The sequence below is a fragment of the Accipiter gentilis genome, chromosome 4 (assembly GCF_929443795.1).
Source record: "Accipiter gentilis chromosome 4, bAccGen1.1, whole genome shotgun sequence".
Lineage (NCBI taxonomy): Eukaryota > Metazoa > Chordata > Aves > Accipitriformes > Accipitridae > Astur > Astur gentilis.
The window spans coordinates 46372380-46397554 of NC_064883.1; the positions used below are offsets into that span (position 1 = coordinate 46372380).

At 46.9% G+C, this 25175-nt stretch overlaps 1 protein-coding gene across 1 annotated transcript in view; it reads left to right on the forward strand.

Annotated features, from left to right (window-relative positions):
• Positions 1 to 25175, forward strand: part of PTH1R (parathyroid hormone 1 receptor) — a 127406-nt gene that overhangs the window by 53048 nt on the left and 49183 nt on the right. Inside the window, exon 2 of the mRNA XM_049798869.1 lies at positions 9023 to 9128. Within this exon, the coding sequence (XP_049654826.1) occupies positions 9023 to 9128 (106 nt within the window). The remainder of the gene's footprint in view (positions 1 to 9022; positions 9129 to 25175) is intronic.

Here is a 25175-nt window from a genome sequence, read left to right on the forward strand (position 1 = left end):
GGAGTGTGTCCTTCTTGCAGGGCAAGGAGGCACTGGGGAACAGGAAGGCAAGATCCTCAAAAGCGTGCAGACACCTCCTGAACATGGCAGATCTGCACCTGAGGGTAGGATGAAGAGCAGGGACCAGCCAGCCTGGTGAGGGCACTCGTGGGAAGGGCTGAGACAGCCCTGAACACAGCGTGAAGTTATTCAGCTTTCTGCAGCTGCAGTGCAGGGTCCCCCAGCCCGGCTGGCCGGAGCAGAGACGTCCCGCTGTTCTGGAGCAGGCGGTGGTTTGGGTGATGTGGTCAAGGGATTAAGGCAAAACCACCAACTTCATTTACCCTCTAGGAGGCTGGGAAAAGCAGGTAGAGGGCAGAACAGCTTGTGCACTAATCTCTCCGTGCTTCCCCAGCTTGTGGCCAGAGTTCTGTTTCATCAGGATCCAACCAGTTCTTCTTTCCCCTTCACATCAACTCCTTCTCCCCCCACCCTCTTCTTCACCTGGGTGCCCTTGGGTCTCCTCCTCCTTTCACCCTTCTGTCTTCGCATCCTCTTGATTTGATTGTCCCATTCTGGCCTTTATAGGCTCAGTCTTTCGGAGGAGTAAGACATCTCATGAGGTTGATTCCCATCCTCTGTAAGTGGGATGGGGTGAGGGACAGACACAGGCATTGCTTCACACGGCAGGACAGCAATGTAGAGAGCTCAGCTCAGCACCCACCTGCCTGAGCTCTCAAATCTGAATTCCTGCCATAACTGCAACATCTCTATGGGTGATACTTGGCAGGGGGAGAGAGAGATGGGTGCTCGTCCATCACGGGGCACAGCAGAGCTCAGGGATAAGAACGGGAGCTCTTGCCAGGCTCACGTCTGGGTAAATCTGATGCTTAGTGCCCCCCGAGACTTACGCTTCGCTGTTCTCGTACACCCCCCTGCCCCTATTTGCATGCACTGAGCAAAGCATCTGCAGCCAGATGTGGGGAAGAGACATCAGTCCCGCTGCAGCAGCCCAGAGGAGCTGCAGACCCAGCAGCAGAGGGGGCTCCAAATCTGCTTTCTTGGACCTGGACCTGGCCTGTCCAGGAGTCCAGGGGCTCCTGCTACGAAACGACCTTCCTCCCCCCATCCTCTTCGCCGCTCCGATGTCCTGAGCAAACCACAGCACTGTAGCTCTTGCGATTAGCTGCTGGCAGTGGATTGTGCCTCTGCTGCTTTCGCTACTGTACGTCCAGCTGGGCCAACTGGCACTTCGGCTTTATTTATTTTTAAATCTTTCCAGCATTAACCTGAAAGGAAATAGGTTTCAAACCACATTTTTCTTCCCTAATGTTGGAAATAATGCCTATTCAGTTAAATTAAATCCCTCAGGGCAGAAGAAGTACCATTCCCTGCTCTCCCCCTGCCCTGTTAGCTCCTCTTTGCAACAAATTGCCCCCACTGGATTTTTTTTGTTGTTGTTTTTGTATGGTTTTTATACCAAGGCACTGATAACACACAGGCAGGCAGAGGGTAATAAGTACAGAGGTAGCAGGAAATTAAGAGAGGGAATTAGATTATTTGGGCAGTGGCCAAATCCAGCATTGCCCAAATTAGAAGAGAATAAATACCATTTATGTGTATTTACTCTGCTCTGTCTCTCCACGAGGGAGATGCTGTAAGCTGTCACTGAAATATGAAGTGCCAGACCCTCCCAGTCCAAGCAAAAGTCCAGAGCAGCTTTTAGGCGGTAGGGGATGTGTTCTGCCTGAAGTGCCAGCTTCCAGAGTCGAATGGTGGGGTCATGATCTCCTTCTGAACCCAGCAAGGAGTTTTGCTTGCCAGGGAGCATGTGCCCTGAGCGATGGCAGAAGCCAGCATGCAAATCCAGCAAATGGCAAGCAAACCCGTATTTCTTCTGTGAAATGCAGCCGGACACGGGGCACAGTTAATCACCAGTTGAGTTGCAGCCCGGCAGATCCTACTTTGCTATAGGACTGGCAGCAGACCCCGTAACAGAGATTGCACAGGGTACATTTTGTCCAGGACAGCACACACAAATCCCTGGTCCTTCCATACTTGCCAGGCTTCATCTGGACCTGAGTAAACCAGCAAGTTCCAGTGGCCAGGAGATGCAGGGCTTGTACAAACACTCCCTTGCATAAAGTGTAGGAAAACAGAGAAGACAAACTAGGTATCAAAACCCGATCACAAAACAATCGAGAGAATCCATCCTCTCTCATCCAAAGGAAGGCAATTCCTTTTATAAAAAACAGGGGTCAGGATCTCAATTCTACACCATCCCATGTTGCCACCCCACTGCTGGCCAACCTTAGGTAATGCCTTGTGTTCCCAGCCACCTCCACCCTGCCACCTTGTCCTGCTTCTAGAATCATAGAATTATAGAATCATTTAGGTTGGAAAAGACCTTCAAGACCATCAGTCCAACCATCATCCATGCCCACCAAACCATGTCCATTCTGAGCAATTCCCCATCACCACGAGCTCCTGACTGACTGTTTCGGCTCAGCCCACGGTGAAGGCTACATCAGCTCCTGCCAAAGGCAGCTGAATCCCTACTCTGTGGCATTATTTAGTTGTGCCACCCTTGTCTGCATGCCTGGCATCAATGCCACGTTGCCTTCAGCCCAGCCTGATGCTCTGATATCAGTAGAGGTGTGCTCACCTGCGGCAGGTGCAGGTCTGATGTTCGATTAGACTTGGTTAGATTAATCTCCTAATTCTAACAACTATCTTGACCCTTACAGAGTTCAGGAGAGGGGTTGCTCTATCAGCAAGGCTGGAATGAAGCTCTAATTTAATTTCCTTCCCTCTCATGCCCTCAGCTCAATTGCAGTCTCTGTTGCAGAAAAAGGACTTGGTTTATGACCTTATATTGCTTGGTTTGGTGTTTCAGTTAGAGCCTTCACCCAGCTCACCTAAGGCACCATTAAAGGAAAACCTTAGAAAAGTTTTGTCGTGCTCCCCGAAGCTGGCTAACTCTTGGTCTCTGTGTTCCAACCCCAGTCCACCAGGTTCACTCCTCACAAAAAAGAGAGCACTACGATCACCCTTCCAGAGGTGACCACCAAAATCAGCGGGGCTGGTTTGGGGTGCAACCCGCACAGCCGGTTTTACCTATGTCCCACCCTGGTCCCACACCCTTGGGACCCACCTCCATTTTCTCTCCCTATCACCAGCATCGATGCTTTCATTTCCACATTTCCCTTCTTTCTCCTAAGCCCCCCTCCTGCCTGCACCCCCTTTCTGCTTCACACCAGCGATTACCTGGTCTACGGCTGTCCAAGATGGTGATCACCAGCAGTCCCTTGCCTTGGGCCCGTCAAGTGGCCGTGATGCTCTCAACCCCGACCAAGGAATCTGTTTGCCTTTAGCTATTTTTTGAGTTGCTGCCAGGGAAGTTTCACAAAAAGGATAGTGTTATTTCTGAAAATGAGTCCCATAAACAAGGATGAATATGACCTCCCCGTTGAGATTTGGGGTTTACTTTAGTGGCTGGGAGATCAGCCAATGAAATGGAAATACCAGAAAACATTATCATAATTACCCCATGGCCTCCTCTGGGGGCAAAGGAAAAGGGAATAAAAAAGCTGAACCAAAACTGATTTAACAGCCTCTGGATAGCATTGTCATTTCACCCTTCCCTGCTTGGCCTGTCTCCTGCTCTGCATTTCTGCTTTCTCTGAACAAGGGGGAGGGAAAAAAAAAAAAGCATTCCTAGATCTTTTCCCCACAAGGACCTTTTTTTTTCTGGCAAAAAACAGTGTTGGAAAGCCGAGAGGTGATAAACATTGAGAAAGAGTAGCAGATGGGTTTTGACTGCAGAACTGGGGAGACCAGGGAGGAGCCCCCATCCTTTCCCCTAGTCTGTAACCAGGAGTGAAGGGCAAAGCTGTCCTTCTGCACCTACCTGCGTAGTGCCCAGCCTGTCTCCATCACTTGGGCTCGTACAAATTTGATGCCAAGGAAGCTCAGCGCAGGAATTTATGCTGAAGCAAGTTAGGGAACGCTTGTGAAAGGGGATTTGCTGTCAGCTCTTTTAGAGTGATTAATTTCTGCAGGGACATGATGACCTCATACTTCCAAATACTTGGATTTGGGAGATGTACCTGTCTGTGACACTATTTCTGACTTGCCTCAGATGCTTCTCTTGCCCCCAGAGTTCATACCAGCAAAAGCTCTGTTCCACAGATCCTCTCAGTGCTACTTAACATGACCAATTACTGCAGTAACCAGCTGCCCAAAGGGGGAAGGAAGGAAAAAAAAAAAAAAAAAAAAAAAAAAAAAGGAGAAAAAAAAAAATCCCCACAGCTGATCTGCTTTATTTTAGGCAGTGGTTTGAGGAGGGAATGAATTTCAGCTGATCTGTGTATCTAAATAATCGGTGACTATAAGGGGAACTCTGGGTGAATACCTCAGACTGGTAAATCTCATCTTGGGCGTTCCTAGTTGGCCAGCAAGGCAGGTATTATGTTGGAAAACACATATTATGTTTGTTCCTTTCTGTTGGCTAATCTGCAGAATCAGAGGTGTTGGGCTGCTAGTGGGTGGGCTCATAGCAGAAGTTCTTGATAAAAGATAAGGGAAACATTGAATATGCAAATCTTGGTGAGTTGTGGCTGCAGCACTCACTTGGATTAAGTGCTTCTAGCACCTCTTAGATCCTTTTTTCATGGTCCTGAACAGCAGGTGCAGAGAATATACAGAGTAGATTGTGTTGAGCATGTCAAACTGGACGATACCCAGAATGTACATGTATGTTCCTGGATGCTCAGCAGGGCACAAGGTTTCTGTGGCCTTAGAAAAATAGAGGGCCTATGGAGAGAGAGAGATATATAAAACTAGCCTTATTCAGTCAATCTTCTATCCTAACAGACAATTCCAAGGAGCTGCTAGTTTAGGATGTTTAGAGAAAGAGACAGCTCTCATGATTGTCACCTTCCAGCTTTTGGTGATCAGCAGTTTAAGACCTTCCTGCATCAGAAGTTTGCATCCAGGCTATGGTGTTTTAACAGCTACTGATGGATTTGTCCTTTGTTAATTTGTCTAATCCTATTTTGAATCCACTGATACCATTTGCTAGCATGTATTGTCCTGTTTCTTTTTAGATCTTGTTCTCTTCACCTTGTGCCTCCCAGGTCTCAAATTCTGCACAATCGTGACCAATTAGCCCCCTTTCTCTGCACCACCCAGTATCTTACAGATGCTTCTCATGCCAGTATCTCCACCCCATCTGTCTCCCAACCCAAGGGATCCAAATCCATTCCAAAGCAGTGGCTGCTTCACCAGCAGTAGCTCCTACCTGTTATGAACTCCTGCTGCCCACACCTCAGTACTTCTGAAAATGAAGCCACTTATTTTGCTGCCTGGGGATATTCAGATTCCAAAAAGTTGGCATATGCAACTGCTAATGATTTTAGCAAGGCCATCCCACAGTATTTTTGGATCAGGTGTTGAGATTGTTTGTCAAAGAGAAAGTTTTGCCAAGCCAGATCCAAATATGTCTAATATCATGAGTGCATCTGTGTTGCAAAGAAAATGTTCCTGTCGAATTCTTTTAACCTTTGAGAGCCAGGATGGAAAGATGAGTAGGGCAGCATTGTCTTGAGATCAGAAGATCCAGAGCAAGAAAATCAGATGCACAGGAAAAAGTGGTATTGAACAGTTAGAAGTGCTCTGGCACCTGACAGGTCCAAAGCTGCTCTACGGTTTCCAGCTGTGGGTATCTGCCCTGTCCTGCCTTCTGTCTCTTGAACCCAAGGCTGAGCTGTTTCAGTGTCCGATCCAGCAGTGTGCTCCTCAGGCCTGTGTCCCCAGAGAGCTTTCAGTCTGGCTGATGCATTGAAATGGCTCAGCAAGGGGGTTGGCAAAGGATGGAACGTGGGGTTGGGACGGGATGGGACAAGAAGTTCAGAACCACTAGCTATCAGCCCAGTTTTACTTAGGTGTTTAATGTGAGTTATTTGGCAGCAAAGGAGCGGCATTGCCAGACTGCATAGTTTTCCTACAAGTCTCCTGAGCATAGGTGTCTCCTTGAAGACACGGGATTTAATGAAAATCTCTATTCTTATTCATATATGTGTTTACATACATGTTTCAGCCTCCTTGACCAAGGAGAAACACAAAAAGACACATCTGAAACATCTCTTTTAGCATTTAAACCAGTTTTGGAGGAGCAAAGAGAATGGGGAGTTGTTTGGGGTTTTTTTTAAGGTTCTGGCAGGTTTTGGAAATTTAAGACCAGTAACCAGGGCTCAGGAAAGCTGAAAACCTGGGCTGAGTTCAGAGCTCTGCCCCAGCCATTCTGCCCAGCTCTGAGCACAGCACAGCGCTTGGTGACTTATCTCCCTTTGTAGGAAGTAAAATTTATTTTTTGTCCCTGGCCTGGAGACCATACATCCCTCTGGCTGGGAGCTGCCCTACTTTCAGAGCACGGCCAAAGGAGCTTGAGGACTAAGAGTGTGAGAGATGAATCATTTGAAATGCCTGAGGTCAGGTTCTCCTCTGGCCACTATAAATCCAGACTAGCTCCTCCAGCCTTGGTGGAATCACTCAGGTTTTGTGCAGATATAAATGACAGCAGGTTTTGACCCAGAGGTTTAACATTTCCAATGAAAGAATTGAAATGCAGGCTGTTGCCTTAAATGTGGACAAGCCAAACATCTGGAAAGGGATGGCTTTGTTTTGCATTAACATTAACGCGGTTTTGAAACCAACTCCCACTTCTGAAGGATTTTTAGCATGGATTTTTTCCAAGGACATGAAAAACTAACTTCTGTTTTACTCAGAATCCCCTTATCAGATCTAGCTATCCATCTGCGTGTCCATTACCACACCAGCTGCTCAAACATCCACTGTTCCTCTCCATAGGAGCACACTGGGAAATTGAATCTGAGTTTACTTCTAAGCTGGATTTCATTAACCCTCATTATGTCATTTGTAGTAAGTCTTGCTCGAGAACTGATTGGCCTTCAGCTGGTTTATCTTACTTGCTTTCCAAAATGAATTAACTTAAAATGACTGAAGGAACCTTAATTCTGACTAGCAGTGGTTTTGGGGAGTACAAGGAAATGTCATAACCCCCCTTCAGTCTGTTCTTCTAAGGGACTGAAATGAGCAGCCACCTCCATGGACAGGCTCTACAACCTGTTTCTTGACAGGTTTTCTTCTCATCTGCAGATCACTACTGGCTTCACAAGGGTTTTTTGTCTTTCCTTTGCCTGCCTGTACTATGCATTGAAATTTAGGTCTGCTCCATCCATCAGGATGTGGCGCGCTACCCTAGGTCTTGCATTACAGATTTACAGTGGCCAGTCTCACCAGCACAGTCAAGATAAGAAAAGAAAAAAAGAAATATATTGCTTTGCTTAAAACAGTACTGCAGCCCTTCTTGCTTACGTTATGCTTTTACGAGTGAGTGAGTGCCGAGTTCTGTACAAATCCAGAGAGAGGCAGCACCTGCTCTCATTGCATTTATGGTCTGATTATTCAAGACAGACAAATATTAGGGGAACAGAGGCAATGAGAAGAGCAGTGATTTATCCCAGCTTACTACATCACTTAATTCTCTCAGGCTAGTGCCTTACCAACATCCCCAGTTCAGGAGCCCTATAAGGTATTACATGTGACTCCCCTGTGCTTTGAACCAGCTTTGGGGTGATCTGGTGGGTGAGGATCCCAGCCAGTCCTGACTTCCCAGAGATTCTTCTGCCATGACTGGCAGAGTACCAAGGATGGACCCAAACCTCCAAAGTTTCACAAGGATGGTCAGATCCTGCAGGTTAGGGCCTGCAAGGGAGGCTTGCCAGTAGATGGACACAGCCCACAACTTTTCTCACCCCCTTCTATGCTGCAAATCACAAGGTACCTGCAGGGTACGATCTGCATCATCCATTCAAATCTGGGGCAGAAAATGAATGTAGGAGTAAGTATATTGTTCTTTTAGGAGAAAAAAAGCAGGAATGAACAAAGGCACTATCATCCTAGTGTAGCTGGGATAGGTACAGTGAAATATCCATCCATTCCTGCCAAACTAACCCGGGAGAAAGTTCTTCCTAATCTCAGGCTTTATCTGGCAGTGGGACAGGCCCTGGATGTCTGAGCGGGACACACAAGCTAAGTACCCAAGAGGCACAGCAGAAAATTAAAGCAGCCGTATTGCATTAGACCAAAGCTCTATATGCCATAACAACCAAAGCATTCGCAGAACAAGCCTTCCCCACAGCTGTACCCCCAGCTCCCCGAGGCCAGCCATGCCTGATGGGAACATGCTAGCTCCATGAAGCAAAATTTTTATTATTTTTTTTTTTATGACTAGCAAGTGCCTTTGAGGGCTGAGTATCAGCAAGCAGCAAACAGAAGAGGGTAAAACAGGCTTTGAGTAAAGCACATTCCGTGTCCCCCCTCTTCTTGTCACTTGACCTCTGGAGACCTTACAGGAGGAGAAATTTAGTCTTTCCAGGATGATGCTCACAGGCTGGTTTTCCCCAAGCCTTCAGTCTCAGGGGGGCAGATGCTGTCAGCTCACAGCCCTGCCTAAAGCAGCCCCTTCCACGTATGTTCTTGTATTTAGGTAGTATATTTATAGAGCCTGATGCCATGTGGCTGAAGGCCTGCATGCAGAGGTGGACATAGCACTGCCTTGACGATGGCAGGTTGCAATTCTTAAGAGGAGTTCTTGGTACAATATCATTTACCAGGATGGTTTTTTCCTCTTGGATAGATATTTTTCCTCGTCCCTGCAAGCTGGGGCATGCCACCCCAGAAATTGCTCCCTTCCTGTGTGTGCATGTGTATGTCGTGAGCAATTGCAGTGTGCGCTTCCTTTGCTATGTCCGCAGAAGATTCCATGTGGCATCTTGTAAGAGGTGTTGCTTGGGATGCTAATTGCTGAGCAAACTGAGATACGCAGAGCAAGGCTGGCGGAGGAAACTGCTGATGCAAAGGAGGATTTGCATTCGGATCGCCTGCATTATCTAGGAAGTTTGTGTCCTGCTGCTCTTTGCACGCTGAGGTTTAACCTCATTTCTCCCCATCACTGCAGGTGGATGCTGATGATGTCATCACCAAAGAGGAGCAGATCTTCCTACTGCTAAAAGCCAAGGCTAAGTGCGAACGACACCTGAAAGCCAAGGTGCCCAAGGTGCATGGTGAGTTTTCCCACAGCAACCCAGACTGCATGGCTGGGGCTGGGTCCCTCTCTGCTCGACCCCAGTCCTCCCCCTCAGCCCCAGATGCAGAGCTCAGAGCATGCGAGGGAGGGAGCTGAAGAAGGCCCAACACCTTGGTTTTTCACGTTAGGCTATGGGGAAGATCTTGTGTTAAAAAGCAAAGTTGTCACAGCTTCTTTCTCCTGCTCCAGAACTCCAGATGCCAAGGGGTCAGGAGGATGCAAGAGTCATGGTGGTGGGTTTGCAGCCCTTACCACTATACGCAAAGCCCAGGCAAATCAGCCATCCGTTCTCCCAAGTTCCTTTGCTGCAAGACACCAGTGGTATGGGAAACAAACCATCCTTCCAACAGCCCTTCTCTGTTTTCCTCTGACATGCTCTCTCTCTATTCTTCTCAAATGGGCCCAAGCTCAGCTAAGCCTTTCTTCCACTTCCTTTCTATTTTGGGCTGCAAAATCACTACCAGATGTAGGGCTGGAGGGAGAAGAAGGGAGAAAGCTCTCTCATGTGGGTAGCAAAGTAATCATCCCCCATTGGTTTCTTTCATCAATTTCACATGTGTTAATTATTGGCACTAGGGCCATATGCTGAGGCATCCTGCACCCACCCAGCTACTCCTGGGTGGGCATCCTGTCCCATCTCCCTCTATTGCCTGAGAGAAGGGGACAAACCAGGATGCTTCCCACTTTCACCATTGCATCTCAGAGCTCTCTCTTCCCACAGCCAGCACTGCGGGAGTACCTGGAGACATCACTAGAAGAGGGAAAGGTCCCCAGAGCCAGCTGTGATTTTAGAGCAGAGTTTCCTGCCCACCTGGTGTCCCTCTCCTGTTGGAAATGACAGCAAAGGACCGTAAAAGCCCAGCTTTCATTTTATTCCAAGCTTCCAGCTTTACATCAGCCAAAACCTCAAGCCACATCCTCTGTTGCTTCTTTGTCCTGTTCACCCAATGCCCAATTAACACCTCATTAAAAAACATATGTGCAAAGGCATTTCCTTCTGTTGTACTATAGACCACCTGCCTACCTTGGCATCTGGTGATATCGGCCCGCTGGTCTTGCTCTCACACCCTATTTTCTAACCCTTCTCTATGAGACTGCTAGCACTTAGTATTGACCTCCTTAATTGTCAGCAGCAGTGTTGGTAGGGCTGGGGAGATGCATGACCGACAAGCAGACTTTGGGCTCTACCATGGTCAGTTTGGTAGAGCAAACGAATCAAATCACAGGGCTTTGCAAACATGCTCTTGGGTCTGTTTTGAGACCTGGTTCTGTGACTGAGACCAGCATTAGCTCTGCCATTGACTGAAACAGAAAGAAATCTAATACACTGTCATTTATATATCTCATGGACCCAAGTCTTGGCTTTGGAAAAAGCTCTTCTGAGCTGCTTGTGCAATAAAACTCGGGCTCGCTGCTCCATCCTCTGTAGCAAATCTCTGTCAAATCCTAAATAGTACAGCCAAGGGGAGGAATCATCTTGATGTCAATACCCACAGCAGTATATTTAAGGCTTTAAAGACTCAAGGCAATCATTAGCAATAAGCAGGTAGATCAAATTAATCTGCAAGAGGTCCACTAATCCAAAGGCAGAATAAATTCCGATTTAACCTTTCCCAAGAAACTTTTTCTTAAGATGATGTGAAAGAACCTCCAGTGGCAGCACCTCCGTAACACCCCAGAAATTCACTCTAACACTTCACAAACAAGGCAGCGAGTTGCCAGATAATCTCTGAGATAGTCTAAAGGGTCGATGGTCACAGACAGAGGATTTTGCAATTTGGAAAAGAACTTCCCACTTTGCAGAAGAGCTGCCATCCACAGATTTTTTTAGGCTACAGGTGTCCTTGGACACATGAAATGATAATGTTTTGGGGTATGTGTGAACAGACCAAGTCAATCTCCGTTTTGCAGTGTGTCTGCTCCTGCATGCTGCAGGAGTCTAAGGGGATGGATAGTTTTAGATCCTCTTGTGGGGTGAGGGTTGACAGAATAAAAGGCTGTAATCTGCACTGTGTTAGCTTTAATGCAATTAATTGCTTGGCTAAGGCTCAGAAGCCTAGTTTTTGCACAAAGGCTTCAGACCCCAGGGTGAAAAGTGGTTAGGTCCAGTCCCTTTCCTCCTTTGATGATATGGAAACTGGGGCCTGGTTTCTATTTGTGCTAATCACCAAGGACATATGGGTCTGCACCCTTCTCGGCCAGATGGAGGACCTCATCCCATTGCCTCGTCCCTCGCTACAGATTCCACCCCACCCCCCAAAAAAAAAAGCCTGGGAAGGGCAACATGGCCTTCACAATGAAGAGGCACCAGCCCCCATTTGCAGACAATATTCATGGGGGCAAAGTGGTTGTGACTGGGAGCAGTATAAATCCTGGGTGTCCACGCCAAGTCTTCAGGCAGTCTTCTGGGATATCACTCGGAGTGTTTCTGAGAAGCACCCACTTGGGTGGCAGGAGAACTCTTCTAACTGCCATGGAGGACTTGGGGCTTGTTACCACCTTGCTAGGTCCCCTATCTGTCTTGTCTTTGGATTTTTAGTGGTGTAGGACAGAGTCGTCCCTCATGACGCATTTATATTTTGGCTCTGCAAGATGTAGCCTTTCTTGGAAGGAGAACAGGTAACTCTGCAGGCAGGCAGAGAGCTGTGCCCGGCTCCATTTCACCCTCTGTTTGATTATAATGGCAGCCTGTGGCATTGACGTGCCACTATATCTGTATTGAGTCTACTTGCTGGCAATGCAGACTGATGGTCCCCGTGTCAGATACACACAGCACATAGTCTATTTGCCAGAGCTCCCCCATGGCAGCCAGCCGTGCTCCTTCATGTCTTGACAGCTCCCAGTGCCTCCTGAAAGCAAGGTTGGAGACTCAACACCTGCCCCTGTATTATTTTTTTTTTTTTCAGTACTGTGAGGAATAGGTCCCACTCCAAAGGCTGCTTCTGCCAGTGTAGAACAGATTTGTTTTATATTAGAGGTGGGTCATGCCCTGCTGAGAAGTGTGTTTGTAGATCACAGGGAGCAGTGCACGCCTTGGCCTGAAATGATTTATTGATCTGGCTGGTATCCAAAGGGCACAAGGGAACAGGCACAGTCTACCCCTTTAAAATACTAAAAAAAAAACAAAACCAAAAACAAACAAAAAAAAAAAAACAAACCACAAAAAAAACCCCACAGGAACAACAACAAAAAAAAACAACAATTGAAGTGACCACAAAAAGAAGCAAATCAGCCCAGGCTCAAGGTATGCCGTGCAGGAGGCAGCATACACTCCTGGTTCAAACTACCCATGTTACATTTAGTTTCTGGAAGTCTTCTAAATAGGAGAAACTGTCCTCATGTGGTCAATAAATGGCCATAGAAATCATACATGAGACCCTGGAAAGTTCGCCCAATCTGCTCTCTCTGTCCGTAATAAAGCAGAGCTGCTCCATGGCATCCTGGAGGCCATCCAAGGATGCTGTGGAGTAGCATCCAAGGTCAAACGATCTGCCCTGCAAAAGGGAGTAGGGTTTCACCTGATGTGACAGTGGCACAGTGAACTTCAGGTGAAGAAGTCACTCATAAAGCAAAAGTCATGGTCATTGGGGCCATTATGAATTTCAGCCAAGGTTGTCACAGTGCTGGTGGTAGTTGTGTGCAGCAGAGGTAGGTTACTGATGATGACCTTGAATATCTGAGCTCCTTCTAGAGTTGGTAGACAGAGAAAAGCACTTTTTGGGGTGGTGTCTGCCTCCCACCTGTCTCCAGATGTTGATCACAGATTAAACCTAGGATTGCTGATTTAGATGGACCACTCAACACATGCTGCAGTATGATATGGTTACTGGTGATGACGGTGTGATCCCTAGGAGGGTAGCCTAGCACTGAGATAGCTTACCTAAATGTGTGGGGGGATTTCCATCTTCAGAGGTTTCCAAGAGTTGGCTAGACAAAGCCATCACTGACCTGACCTCATGCTGGTTTTGAAGGCTGAAAGTTGGACAACAGATGTTCAGAGGTCCCTTCCAACAAACTTTTCTATGATTAGTCTTGCCCAGGGGACTTAGGATCACAAGCCAACAGCATTGAGGGTCCTCGGGGGGGATTGTTTCCTCCCTGTAGACTTCAAGGCTCAGTTATCAAAGGTCGGTGAGGTGAGGGCCTAACTACAATGCAGCAGGTACAGAGCTGGACAAGGAGAGAAGGGGGACTCTGGGTAATTCATGTCTCTTTTACGTTGGAAAAGAAGGGGAGCTTTGCATGTTGTCTCTTTTTCCTTTTTTTTTTTTTTTTAGTGGGGGGGTGATGCTGTTTCCAGTTATCTTGCATGTTCAAATTTGTCCTGGTTTGTCATTCTGAAGAATGAAAAAGGACAAGCCCACAGTGAGGCAGCAGTTTTGGGGAGATGTCCTGGTTTCAGCTGGGATAGAGTTAATTTTCTTCTTAGTAGCTGGTACAGTGTGTTTTGGATTCAGTGTGAGAAGAATGTTGATGACACAGTGATGTTTTAGTTGTCGCCAAGTAATGTTTATCCTAAGTTGAGGATTTTTCGGTTTCCCAGGATCTGCCAGCGAGCAGGTGTACAAGAAGCTGGGAGGGACCATGGCCAGAACAGCTGACCCTAACTAGCCGAAAGGATATTCCATACCATAGCATGTCATGCTCAGTATATAACCTGGGTGCAGTTGGCCAGGAGGGGTGGATCACTGCTCAGGCATCAGTCAGCAGGTGGTGAGCAATTGCATTGTGCACCACTTGTCTTTTCTTATTGTTTTTTTTTTTGTTTGTTTGTGGGGTTTTGTTCTATTAATTTTCATTACTATTTTATCTTATTACTATATTGTTATTTTTATATTTTATTTTACTTTAGTTATTAAATCATTCTTATCTCAACCCATGAGTTTTACATTTTTTTTTTTTTTTTTCAATTCTCCTTCCCATCCCACTGGGAGTGGGGAGGAGTGAGCGAGCGGCTGCGTGGTGCTTTGCTGCTGACTGGGGTTAAGCCACAACAGGAGATCATAAGGAAAGCGTATCATACAGTCATCAAAGGATGAGACTTCTTCAGCTTTTCTTACATAGTTCACTGTGGTGAGGGAAAAGATTCACATTCAGCTCTGCTTGAAGGAATCTAAAGCTATGTTATTACTTCCCAGAAACAATGCTTTACTGCCTAGCATGCCAAGGTGAAAAAGGAGGTTGAAATCTCTTCCTTTAGTTCTGCTTCACTATGTCTGAAAGTACCAAAAAGCACTGGTGCAAGAGCTGGATCTCAGCTGCCCAACCTTATGGTCTGCATGGAGAACCAGTATCCGTCTGGGACCATTGTAGGAGCCTTCAGCATGGAGCACCTCTTACTGGTGGGACCACCCTGCAGACAACCCAGTGGTGTAGGATGTTTGGGAAAGGAGACGGTTCCCACTTAAAATTCCTGGCCTGAGTCAACAAGGAGGGGCCTTGGACTTGAGAGTCCTATCTCTCCAGGGAAACTCTTAACCACAGAGGTCACAGGAAAAGAGGCTTTTGACCCCATGGCTGGTTTAGAGCTGCTTTGCACCAGACACTTACGCAAGCTCTGCAACAAGTGAAGACTTGCCTGAGGTCTGGCTTTTACATCTCTGCTCTGGGGTTTTGTCCTGCAACCCTCAACGTTCAATATTACAGCTTGTGGATGGAGTCAGAAGAGGACTTTGAGAGACGCATCCATTGCACGCAGGGATACCTCCCTCTCGTGGCTCTCTAGGCCATGAGAAATAGCGGTGTGCGCTTCTGCAGACAGCCTCTGCTTCTCCAAGGAGCCTTCCGAGGACCTCTTCCTGCAAACCTGCTCTCGTCAACACCTCGACTTCACACCTGGATTTGAACCAGACTGAATGAAGCACTGTTCTTCTGCCAGCTCAGAGGCAGCCAGATGGAAGGTGCGAGGAGGCAGCAGTAATGTCTTTCCTCTCAGACAAGGAGAAGATGGAGTCCCATGGACTCCTAACTGCAAGTCCTGTCCCGACCTGGTCCTACAGGGCATCTTCATCACTCAGTTATGGTGACAGAGGTGCTAAGGACCTGTGTGTGTACACAGGCTGGTTTTCTTATCACCAAAAAGCATGGCTTCGTTTGCTATTTCAGAGTCCCTTTAGCATGCAAGTATGGGCAGGGCCAATGGTGCAACTGATTGACCTGAAAAAGAGCCTTTTTGGAGGAGGTTTGTTTTTCAGCTGGATCAGCTTCCCGATCTGGTTCATCCTGCAGCCACATAAACAAGAGAGTCATCGCAGGGAAAGGAGCAGTGCCAGGAAAAAAAGGTGTTGGTGTGAGCAGTACTGCATTGAGCATTACCTGCTGAACATCTGAGGCGTTGAAAACCCAAGCCCACTTATCCCCCATTGCCTTCTCTCCTTGCTCCCACGCAGCCTCACGTCACATCAAGGGGTGAATGCATCCGCTTAGTGCTGTCAGATCCTGTCCTGCGATCACCCTTGACCCGTGTCCATCGCTGTTCATCAGAAGTTGCCACATACCACCTGGCAGAAGGCTGCTTGGATCCTGCCTCTGCCTGGGTATGATTGCAGCCCAGTGTTGTGATTTACTCCATAATAGTCAACGATCTGTGTTTTCGGAAGCAGTGAGGGAATGTGGGACACCTCAATTTTTTAATTTATTTTTTAGATAGAAATATCACGTAAGCTGGCATGAAAGTTTGTTAGGGCTGCTGTCCTCATTCTTGGGAGCTGACGCATGGGGTTATTCAACGCCTCGCCTCCGATCTCAAAGGAGAGTCTGTGGCAGAGCCAAGATTTGGATTCTCATCTCCTTACTCTTCAGCCAGGGCACAAGCCACAAACCACATTTCCTTTTGTCCTGGAATTCAAGGTGAGGCTACAAAGATTCAAATCCAGGTGGACAGAAACTGATGAAAATCATTGGACAAATTCCACTTGACTGCAACTCAAAACTGTCGTCATCACTCTCAGTTTAAAGCCTTCCATTTTGTTTTGAAATGAGGAAAACATTTGAAATTTCCTGCAGTGTAATGGGTACCTGGGTTCTCCTCTTTTGCCTGTCTCATCACTGAGTGCATTTCTTGGGCCAGTCCTTTTCTGGTATAAACTGGCAGATTCCCATCCACTTTAGTAAGGGCATTGATTTATCACAGATCCTTTGATTTCTCCCACAGTTCAGCACTGCAACTTACTTTTTTTCCCCTCTAGCATTCATTCAACCAACATTTTAAAAAGGGAAAAATCCAAATTACAGAGATATCTGTGGGTCTTAAGAGATGAGAGGTAGCCTGGATCAGCACCGAACCTTGGATCTTGGGCTGATATTTGCTGTTCCCTCTCGCACCTTGCAGCTACCCACCCCTAATGCATTTACTTGGCAATCACAGGCTGGAAATGGCTACACAGGCTAACACAAGTGAGTAAGACACACCATGGGAGGACCTGCGAGTCCAGCACCACTGCTTGCCCCCAAAAGGGGAAATGAAATTTTGAGAAGCAAGTTTCTGTGCATCATTCTTCCAGCACAGACTTGGATTTTGCGTGGACCATGCACCAGAACTGGCTCTTTGAGTGGAAAATGTGATCCTGCCTGTGCATGGACTTCATGAGCTCTTCCCCAGGAAGCAGCCAGCCCAGAAGAGATAAGTATCTCGAATCACGCTCCACCACCCTCTGGAAGCAGAAAGACCTTGCTCTCCCATCTCTTCCACTTAGCATTGTCCTTTTCCCTTTGCTGGTTTTTGGTCTCAGTTTTATTAAAGCCACAGTTTTCTTCAGCTTGAATGATTATTAGCAAGTGCCATGTGCCCCACGGAGCAGTTTCCAGAGCAGCTCCTCTCAAAGGGGCTAGTGAGCAGTTACCTTGTTCTCCCAAGCAACCTGCACAGTGACAAGCCTGGCCAACACTGGCTTCACCTTTGTGCCAAAGGGCTGATCTTATTGCAGATCCAGCTACCAAAAATGGCCATAAAACCAGTAGAGTAGGCCTAAAACTTGAACTGCATGTGTTGAAAATAGGAAAGAGCCCATGGAAGTATGGAGAGTAGTGGTGTCTACCCACCTTGTAGAGACCAGAAGGAGATGTTCGTTGGAAGGAGAATTCCAGAGGCTGGAAGGGATATTCACTGTCTTTCTTGGATTTAACTTTCATCAGTTCCTGGCCCATGCCCTGAAAGATCAGGCAATTAGCTGTCAAGTGGAGTATTCAAATATGTTATCTGCTACCATGGTTCAGCAATATCCTGTTCAGTTGAAATAAATGAGATGCAATTTAATTAGGTACGTGTCTGAGCTACATTTCAAGCGTTGAATTAGGGACTAAGGAGCATCAGGGTGAACAACAGACATGCGAAGCATTTCTGGAGAGTGGGAACATGTGGGTTACATATGTGATTGCTAGTAGGGTTGATAGTCCAAAGAAAAGTCCTAGCGAACAAAAAGGTAAAAAATTTATAAAATTCTAAACTTTCTTTACACATAAACAGTGGTTCATTATTGCTAAAAACTCTAAATTCCATTTTTTCCTTCTAAAAATGTTAACTTCTAGTTTTATGCTAGCTAGTGGAGGGTGAGCCTCCTCCTGTCCTCCTCGGCCAGATCACATAGACAGTGTCATCTGTCCCCTGGCCACCTCCCAGGTGTATCTCGGAGCCTGAGGACCTGCCACGGACTCTGATCCATGGGGTGACATGGGCACAGCCCCACATGGACATGTGCCATGGGGACACAGGCCTGAGCCAGCCCAGTCTGCTTCCACACAGCCCTGTCTCAGGATATGTGTGTCATCTGCCACTTTTGGCTAAGGCACTGAGGGTCAGAGACCCAAAACATTAAAAGAAAAAAATGCAAAAACCTGTCCCCACAAGCATTTGGCTTCCTTTTCTCTTTTCTCTCTTTTTTTTCTCACCCTTTTCTCTTTAAATTTAGTCTCTAGATGAAAGCCTTTCAGAAAGAACAGGAAACCCTAAAATTTCTTTTCTACGTACACAAATATTACATTTCAGCCATGGTGGGCAGCCTGATGCCACCCCAAAGTTAAACCTGGAAGGGGATGAAGTGAAATTCCCAGCATAAGCCATCAGACCTGATTTTTTTAATTTTTTTTTTATTTTTTTTCTCCCCATGAATTAAAAGCCTGTCTTTCCCTGGTTTGGAAAAGGAGATGGGACATTTTGTGGGGGAAGAGAGATTTTTACACAAACCTGTTATTAGCAAAGGCGATCGGCAATCCTTTCTCAGAGTCCTAGGTGTTGCAGCTGGCTTCAGAATGGCTTGTTATTTTAATAAATAAACCTATTTGCTAGGGGAAGGGGTTATTTTTAGTTGAGAAGCTGTGTGTATTTACCTAAGTTGTGTGGGTTGTGCATCTGAGTTTATGGCTCCATTGTCCCTAAAGGACCTATATACCCAAGCCCAGGCTCTCTGTGGGCTTGCAGAAGCCCAAGACCTGCTCCTGGTTTTCTTGTCAGAGGCTCAAGCACCATTCCCTAATTATCCAGCCTGCCAGGGTCTCCTCAGAGGTTTGTGAGTAACCTCAGGTGCCTTAGAAGTTAAGGGAGACAAAGGCATCTCGGGCACTCGGGGTCTGCCCTAAACACCCCAGACCTCTATAAACCCATATCTTCTGCTCTTTCTACCTTCTTCATATTTCTGTTCTCAGTCCTTGTGACTCAACGATGCAGGGCCAGAACATTGGCCAAATACTGTCCTGCAAACAAGCAAACTGTCCCTTGTTAGCATGCTCCCAGCACAGTTTTGGCATGAGGGGGAGTTCAGATTTGTGTATATGAGCCGTGCTAGACTTGAAGGGCCCAAAAGTGGGCTATGGTCTGTTGTATCGACTAGTATAGATGTAATCAGTGAGTCTTGGTCAAGCCTGGGTTTTCTCATTGCATCTGTGGTTCTGGGATGGGTCAAAAGAGCACTGAAACCCTACAGAGAGAGGTCATCTCCCACCCAACCCATCTACCACAGCTACCATTCAAGCCAGCAGACTGCGATGACTAGCAGGAGCTCGCAGCTCTTCGCAGATGGCTACTTGCCGGTCATGCCTAAATTAGAGCTAGCAAGAGATAGGAAATACCAACAGCTGGCCTCTACCTGCAAAGGTTTATGGGCCAAGGGCTTCTAATCCCATTGAGAAATGTCTGCTGAGCAGCTATATAGGTCTTGCAATGCACAGGAGGAATAGGTCTCGGGAGTTATGATAGGCATAAATGATCCATGTGTTAGCTATGTAAAGTAACGTGGACAAAGGGTGAAAAACAGTCCATAGGATGGCTAAACTGCACTGCTAACTATCAACCTTATTTCTACGCTTATTTTAATGATTGGTATGACCAACGTTATCCCCTCTCAGAGGGAGATCGGGGGGTGTGGAAGGACTAGAAGTAGTGGAATGCGGAAAGAAGGACACCTGGGCTGAGCCAGGCTGGTAGTGGTAGGTCAGGTGTTATCGGATGGGATGTTGAAGGTGACGTTTCTCCTTTCAGGTTGTGAGCACAGTGCGTGGACAGGCAGCATGTGAAATGTCAGGGTAGTCAGCTCTCTGGAGCTGTGCCATGCTAGCAATTGTCTGGTAGCGCTCATAACCTTGTGACTTTCCCATTCTGCCTTGGGGGGAGTAAAGACACATTGTGACTTGGAACAGCCCCTGGCCCATGTGTTCTTCCCCTCCAAAGTCCAGTTCCTCCTGGGCTGAGCATGCAAGGGGTGTTTTGCCCACTAAACCCTGGTGTGCAGACCAGCAAAGGTCTCTGAGTAGTTACAGGCAGAACCTACATTCATCCATCCGCTCTCCTCACCCTCCCGTCCTGCTGGCCAGCATGCAGTACCCATACACACACACAGAGAGATGTTCAGAGACTCACGCACTGGTGCAGGACACACTGCACACAACTCCGCTGAGAGACACGGTAGCGCTGTGTTCCCAGCTACCCATGCAAATCCCTTTGGATGCATGCAGAGCATCCTTCCCCAAAACAGACACATGCTCCCCTTGCATTGCACGACACAGGTCAACAACAATACACGCCCCTTCCTACAGACATACCCACCTATAGATCTATACATATACATATGGAGGCATTCATACACCATGCTCTGATAGCCAGGTTTAAATGCATCTGCAACACCAAAACCCCCCATACAGAGGCACTGGCCCTCCAAGCCTCCCTTTCTCCCGCCCCTGTCCCAAAACGCTGGGTCATTTTTTTGGTCGCTCCTCCCTGCCTGTTTCCAATCCACCAAATGTCCTTCCCGTAATAGAGTGACCACAATTGCACACCGTATTCCAAATGTGGTCTCCCTGGTGCCTTGCACGGTGCCAGAATAAGTCGGGCTGATTTATATTCCATACCCCTAGATAAACACCTCGAGACCGTGTTTGCATTTATCCAGCTGCCAAGCAGCCTTGCAGATGGTTTTAATGTGTTCTCCACGTGCATGTACCACTTGCACAGAACTCAGAATTGAGACTGGGGGAAGGAAAGGAGGGAGGAGGCAAGGGAAAAGTAGCAGGCAGGAGAGAATAGCCCTCATTGCACGCTGGGGATAGACTCTGAGCCATGAACAGGCATGGCCCAAATATGCCTCTCCTTTCCTCTCTCTTCCACCAAAGCAACGTGCAGCATGCTGGGATTTCTGACTAGGCTCAGGTGGGCAAGCAGAAACGAAGAAAGAGCAAAATGAGAGATGTTTGTGGCGCAGCCCTTTCACAAAGCACTCCGTGACTGGCCTTTCTGCCTTCAAAAGGCAAGTCCCGCAGCAATGACATCGGAGCGTTCGCTTGCTCCATCCTGAATACCATATTGGCTTGTGATAATGACTACAATTTCCATGCCCTGAGATTTCAACCCTCAAGGGCTAAGGAGAGCTGCAAGGCACATCTGTTCTAAAACTATGGTAAACTGTGTTACTATAACCACTCTGTAGTACTGTACTACTGTAAGGGAGTATTCATGACAGTCCAAGCAACGGTGAGGTGAATGGGTACACTATAATAGTAACCTTCAGACACCTCAGGCACTGAGACACACGCCGTGCCTGGAGGATTTTACAGTCTGGCCTTAGAAGATGGGCAAAGACGGTCTGTGATAAAAAGGCACGCAGATACAGAGAAGGAAATCAGATTTTCTGACTTATACATGGCAAGTATATACCTCCCCTATTGTGACTGATGTTAGAGTAAGATGTCATTCCATGCATTTTGATGAGGTGTTGGTAACTTCTAGTTAGATGGTGAACCGACAGGTTTCCACACGCCTTGTCTTCTCAAAGTGCTTATTTCGTGGTGGTGGTGGCGGTGTCCTCTGCAGAGCTGGACAAGTAGGAGCTGTCTGCTGGCGACGTGAGTCCCTGCCCCAGCACAGCCCTGGGAAGGCAGTGGGTGAAAGTAGGATTTAGCACCATCGTTCGCAACACGTGTCCCTCAGACTGAAGTCTGTATTTCCATGAGGGATTTGTTGCCTGAGCCCTTGGGGTTGCCTTCAGCTGAAGTTGAGGACTTGAGTGAGCTGGATTGATGGGCTGAGAAGTAAAAAAAGACCCTTATAGGAAATGCGACAGGAAACGAGAGGAGGTGACCCTTACCAATGCAGGGAGGTAGTGGTGGGAAGAAAGGCTGAGCTCTGCTGTGGCTTAGCTTGTCTTGAGAAAGTGATGAGCTCGGTGTCTCAAGATCAAGAGGTGAGAGCACAATTACATACGGGAGCTGTGTATGCCGTCTTTGTGCCTGGGAAGGAAGGAAGGAAGGAGTAATCTGGACTGGTTTGGACTTTTTCTTGTCCTTGGAAGTGATTGCCACCAGTGTAAGTAAGATGATTTCTAAGATCTGGAGTGGAGGTAGGTAGCCACTGGAAAAGTGAGGTGTCTTTGGGAAGTACAAGGGACTCTGCTGATCGTGAGACAGCGGCATACAGGACACTGAAGTAGGATGAAGATGCACTGACCTGTCCCAGCGCAAGGATGGCAGCAGAGCTCGAGTGCTACATGCAGAGGAAGCTGTGAGTGACATGGTGCTCTCCTCCCAGGCCCACTGATGCCGCAGCCTCCACTTGCTCTAATGATACCTCCTTAAAATCACTCAGGGACATGAAATTTACTGACCTCATCCTGAACATGATTCATCTGAAGGGTAGAAGCTCTCTTTTAATTTCCAGTATAAGCTTTGTTCACTGCCAGTTTACATCTGTTTATTTTTGCATTATTTTCCACTTTGTAGTTTATCTGCACTCATACTGCTTACCAATAGGATGAGAAAAACCGTCTTTCTCATTCTCTCTTGTTGGATTAAGCAGACCAAGCCCTTTATTCTCCTCCAGGGCCACCAGTGAAATCTTCCTATCCTACCAGTCCTTCCCTATTGCTGGAAGATTTTTTCTTTCTGTTCTTTTTCAACAAAGGGACTGCTGAGCTTTTCCCCAGAGAGGTTGTCTGACCGGTAGCAAGGATGTCTCAGGACCTGTGAAGCCTCTTCTAGCCAATTACTATGGGATGAAGAAGCAGAATAAGTCTTAGGAGACAAAGTTTCAATTCCTGCCTCAGCGGTTGACTTTTACCAACCTCACTTACCCGCCTGTGTTAGGTTTGTAGTCAGGGAGTGTGGTGGTCGCCGATCCTCGCTTTCTCCACAAGTACAGTCACCCTGTCTCCCTGAGCTCCTATCAAACTATGGAGACAGAAAGGGAGACACCAAGATGAAGCATCTGTGAAGCCTCTGGAGAAGAAAAAGGTCTTGCCTCACTTTCCAACTACTCCTGTTGTCCTGCAAGACTAATTTCTTTAGCACTAAAGTGGTCAGTGATGTCCTCTAAACATGAGAAGCTCCAGTGCAATTCCCATCTTCTCTGTCTCCATTCATGAGAGTTACAGCTCTGAATTTGGAGGAACTTCACCCACATACATACATGCCTGAGACAGAAGCAATATCCTCTACTCAGCATTGCCTGAATGACAGATACACATCCCAGACACTTAGGATGTGGGATATGTATGAGATTTACTTATTTTCTTAAAGTTTATTAATTCCTTTTGACTTACATCTTCAGTGAATCCTACTATTTGTTCCAAGGAAAGAAATGTTTTGCATTCCCAGTTCACTTGCAAAATGCGACTTCGTGTCCCAAACCTACCCACCTGTATCGAGTCAAACAGTATATTTGAACCCTCAAACTATATTTCAGAAAAAAAGAAGTTTTTCAACTTTTCAATCAGCATTTAAAACCAACTGGATCCCTTCTGATTTTCTATGTTTCTAAATATTGTTAACAGTGTCTCAGGAGAGACTGCCTTATTTTTAGCATGCCAAAAGCACACTGCTTGCAGGTGGTGGGGTGTTTGGTTCTTTTTTCCTAATGACAGCTTATAAAAAAGGCTGTAAAAAATGGATTTTATTTTTTATTTTAAAGCATAGCCATCAGGAAAAACTGTTGACTTTTGGATATTTTTTTTTATTGTTTTCCTGAAACTCCTCACCATTTTTCAGATTTCTTGTAATTCAGTGTGGATCTCTTTTGAGAAATGACCAGGAGAAAAGGAAAACAACAGAGAGAAGCCAAGTTGTTAGTACTGTTAATAGTTTTATAACCTAATAAAAAAATGTTTTGAGGAAATATTTGGGAAAACAAACAAAAAGAAAAGTCTGGTTTGGATTCCAGCAGCATGGCAATGGAAAAGATGGTATTTCCCTTCCCCCCCTCCATTTTATCATCAGCTCAGTTGTTAAATCACCTCCAGAGTGAGCAAAATAGAAGAAAGTTGGAGGCAGAAGGTGCAGAATTTGGTCCCAGTTATCACATTGGTGGTCTCAAGCTGGTGAAATTAGTGGTAAAGGTGCCACATGGCTGTGCAGACTGGAGGAGACAGGGAGTGGAGGGAGGGAGGAAGCCAAGAACGGTTCGGGTTGGAAGGGACCATTAAAGGTCATCTAGTCCAACCCCCCTGCCATGAGCAGGGACATCTTCAACGAGATCAGGTTGCTCAGAGCCCCGTCCAACCTGACCTGGAATATTTCCAGGGATGGGGCATCCACAACCTCTCTGGGCAACCTGTGCCAGGGTTTTACCATCCTCATCGTCAAAAAATGTCTTCCTTAGATCTAGTCCGAATCTACCCTCTTTTAGCTTAAAATCATTACTCCTTGTCCTATCAGAAGGTCGATGGTTTGTCTCCTTAGATGGGAGGAATGGAGGTATTAGAGATAGGAGTGAGAGGACGGTGGTGCTCCTGTCTGGGACAACAGGCATGACATAGAGGGGAGAGACAGCTTTTGGCTGCATTAAAACCCAGGAATGTGGATCCAACAGTCACAAAGTGTGGCTGGTCCTGACGTCAGTCAATATTTCCATTTGAAAAATCCTTTCCAAGACTTGCAGTCAATGTAGGAACTTCTCAATTCATCTGCAACAAGGAGGTCCAGAGGCACCTGGCTTGACCTGTGGATGTTTCCTCCAGCTTTCCCCTACCACGAACTAATAATTGCAGTCCCTTTTCCCAACCCACTTTCTCTCCCCTTGCCCCCATGGTGCCCTGGACTGGTGAGAAACAGGCACACTGTGCCTAATTTCAAGCTATGCACGTGCCAGTTGGCTGGTCAGTCAGCAAAGGCTTGTTGGCCAGGTGGCACCTGCCAAATGCCCTTTTCTCTACTAATCACCAATCACCACGGAAGGAAATGATGACTGAGATGTCTTACCCTGCTTCAAGTTTGGCTCAAATGGGTTTTCCAAGTGTGGAGCGGGGAGAGAGAGGCAGGGGATGATGGAGAGAGGTTAAGGAGGTTTCTCTGTGTTATGACAGTTCATGATAATGATGACAGATTCATTTGCATCTTTTGGGGGGGGACTCAGATGCTTTCTGAAGATCAAGTCCCACCATATCCTTATCGCCTTTAATGAATCAATCCCACAGGTCAATACACAGAGGCATGGAAAGATGTCAGCTGCAGTGAGAGGCAGCAAATATGATCTTTTTTTCAAATTTGTGGGGCAACTTATGGCTTCCCAAATCGTCCACATGATAAAGCAGCAGTCCAGAGGTGTGCCAAC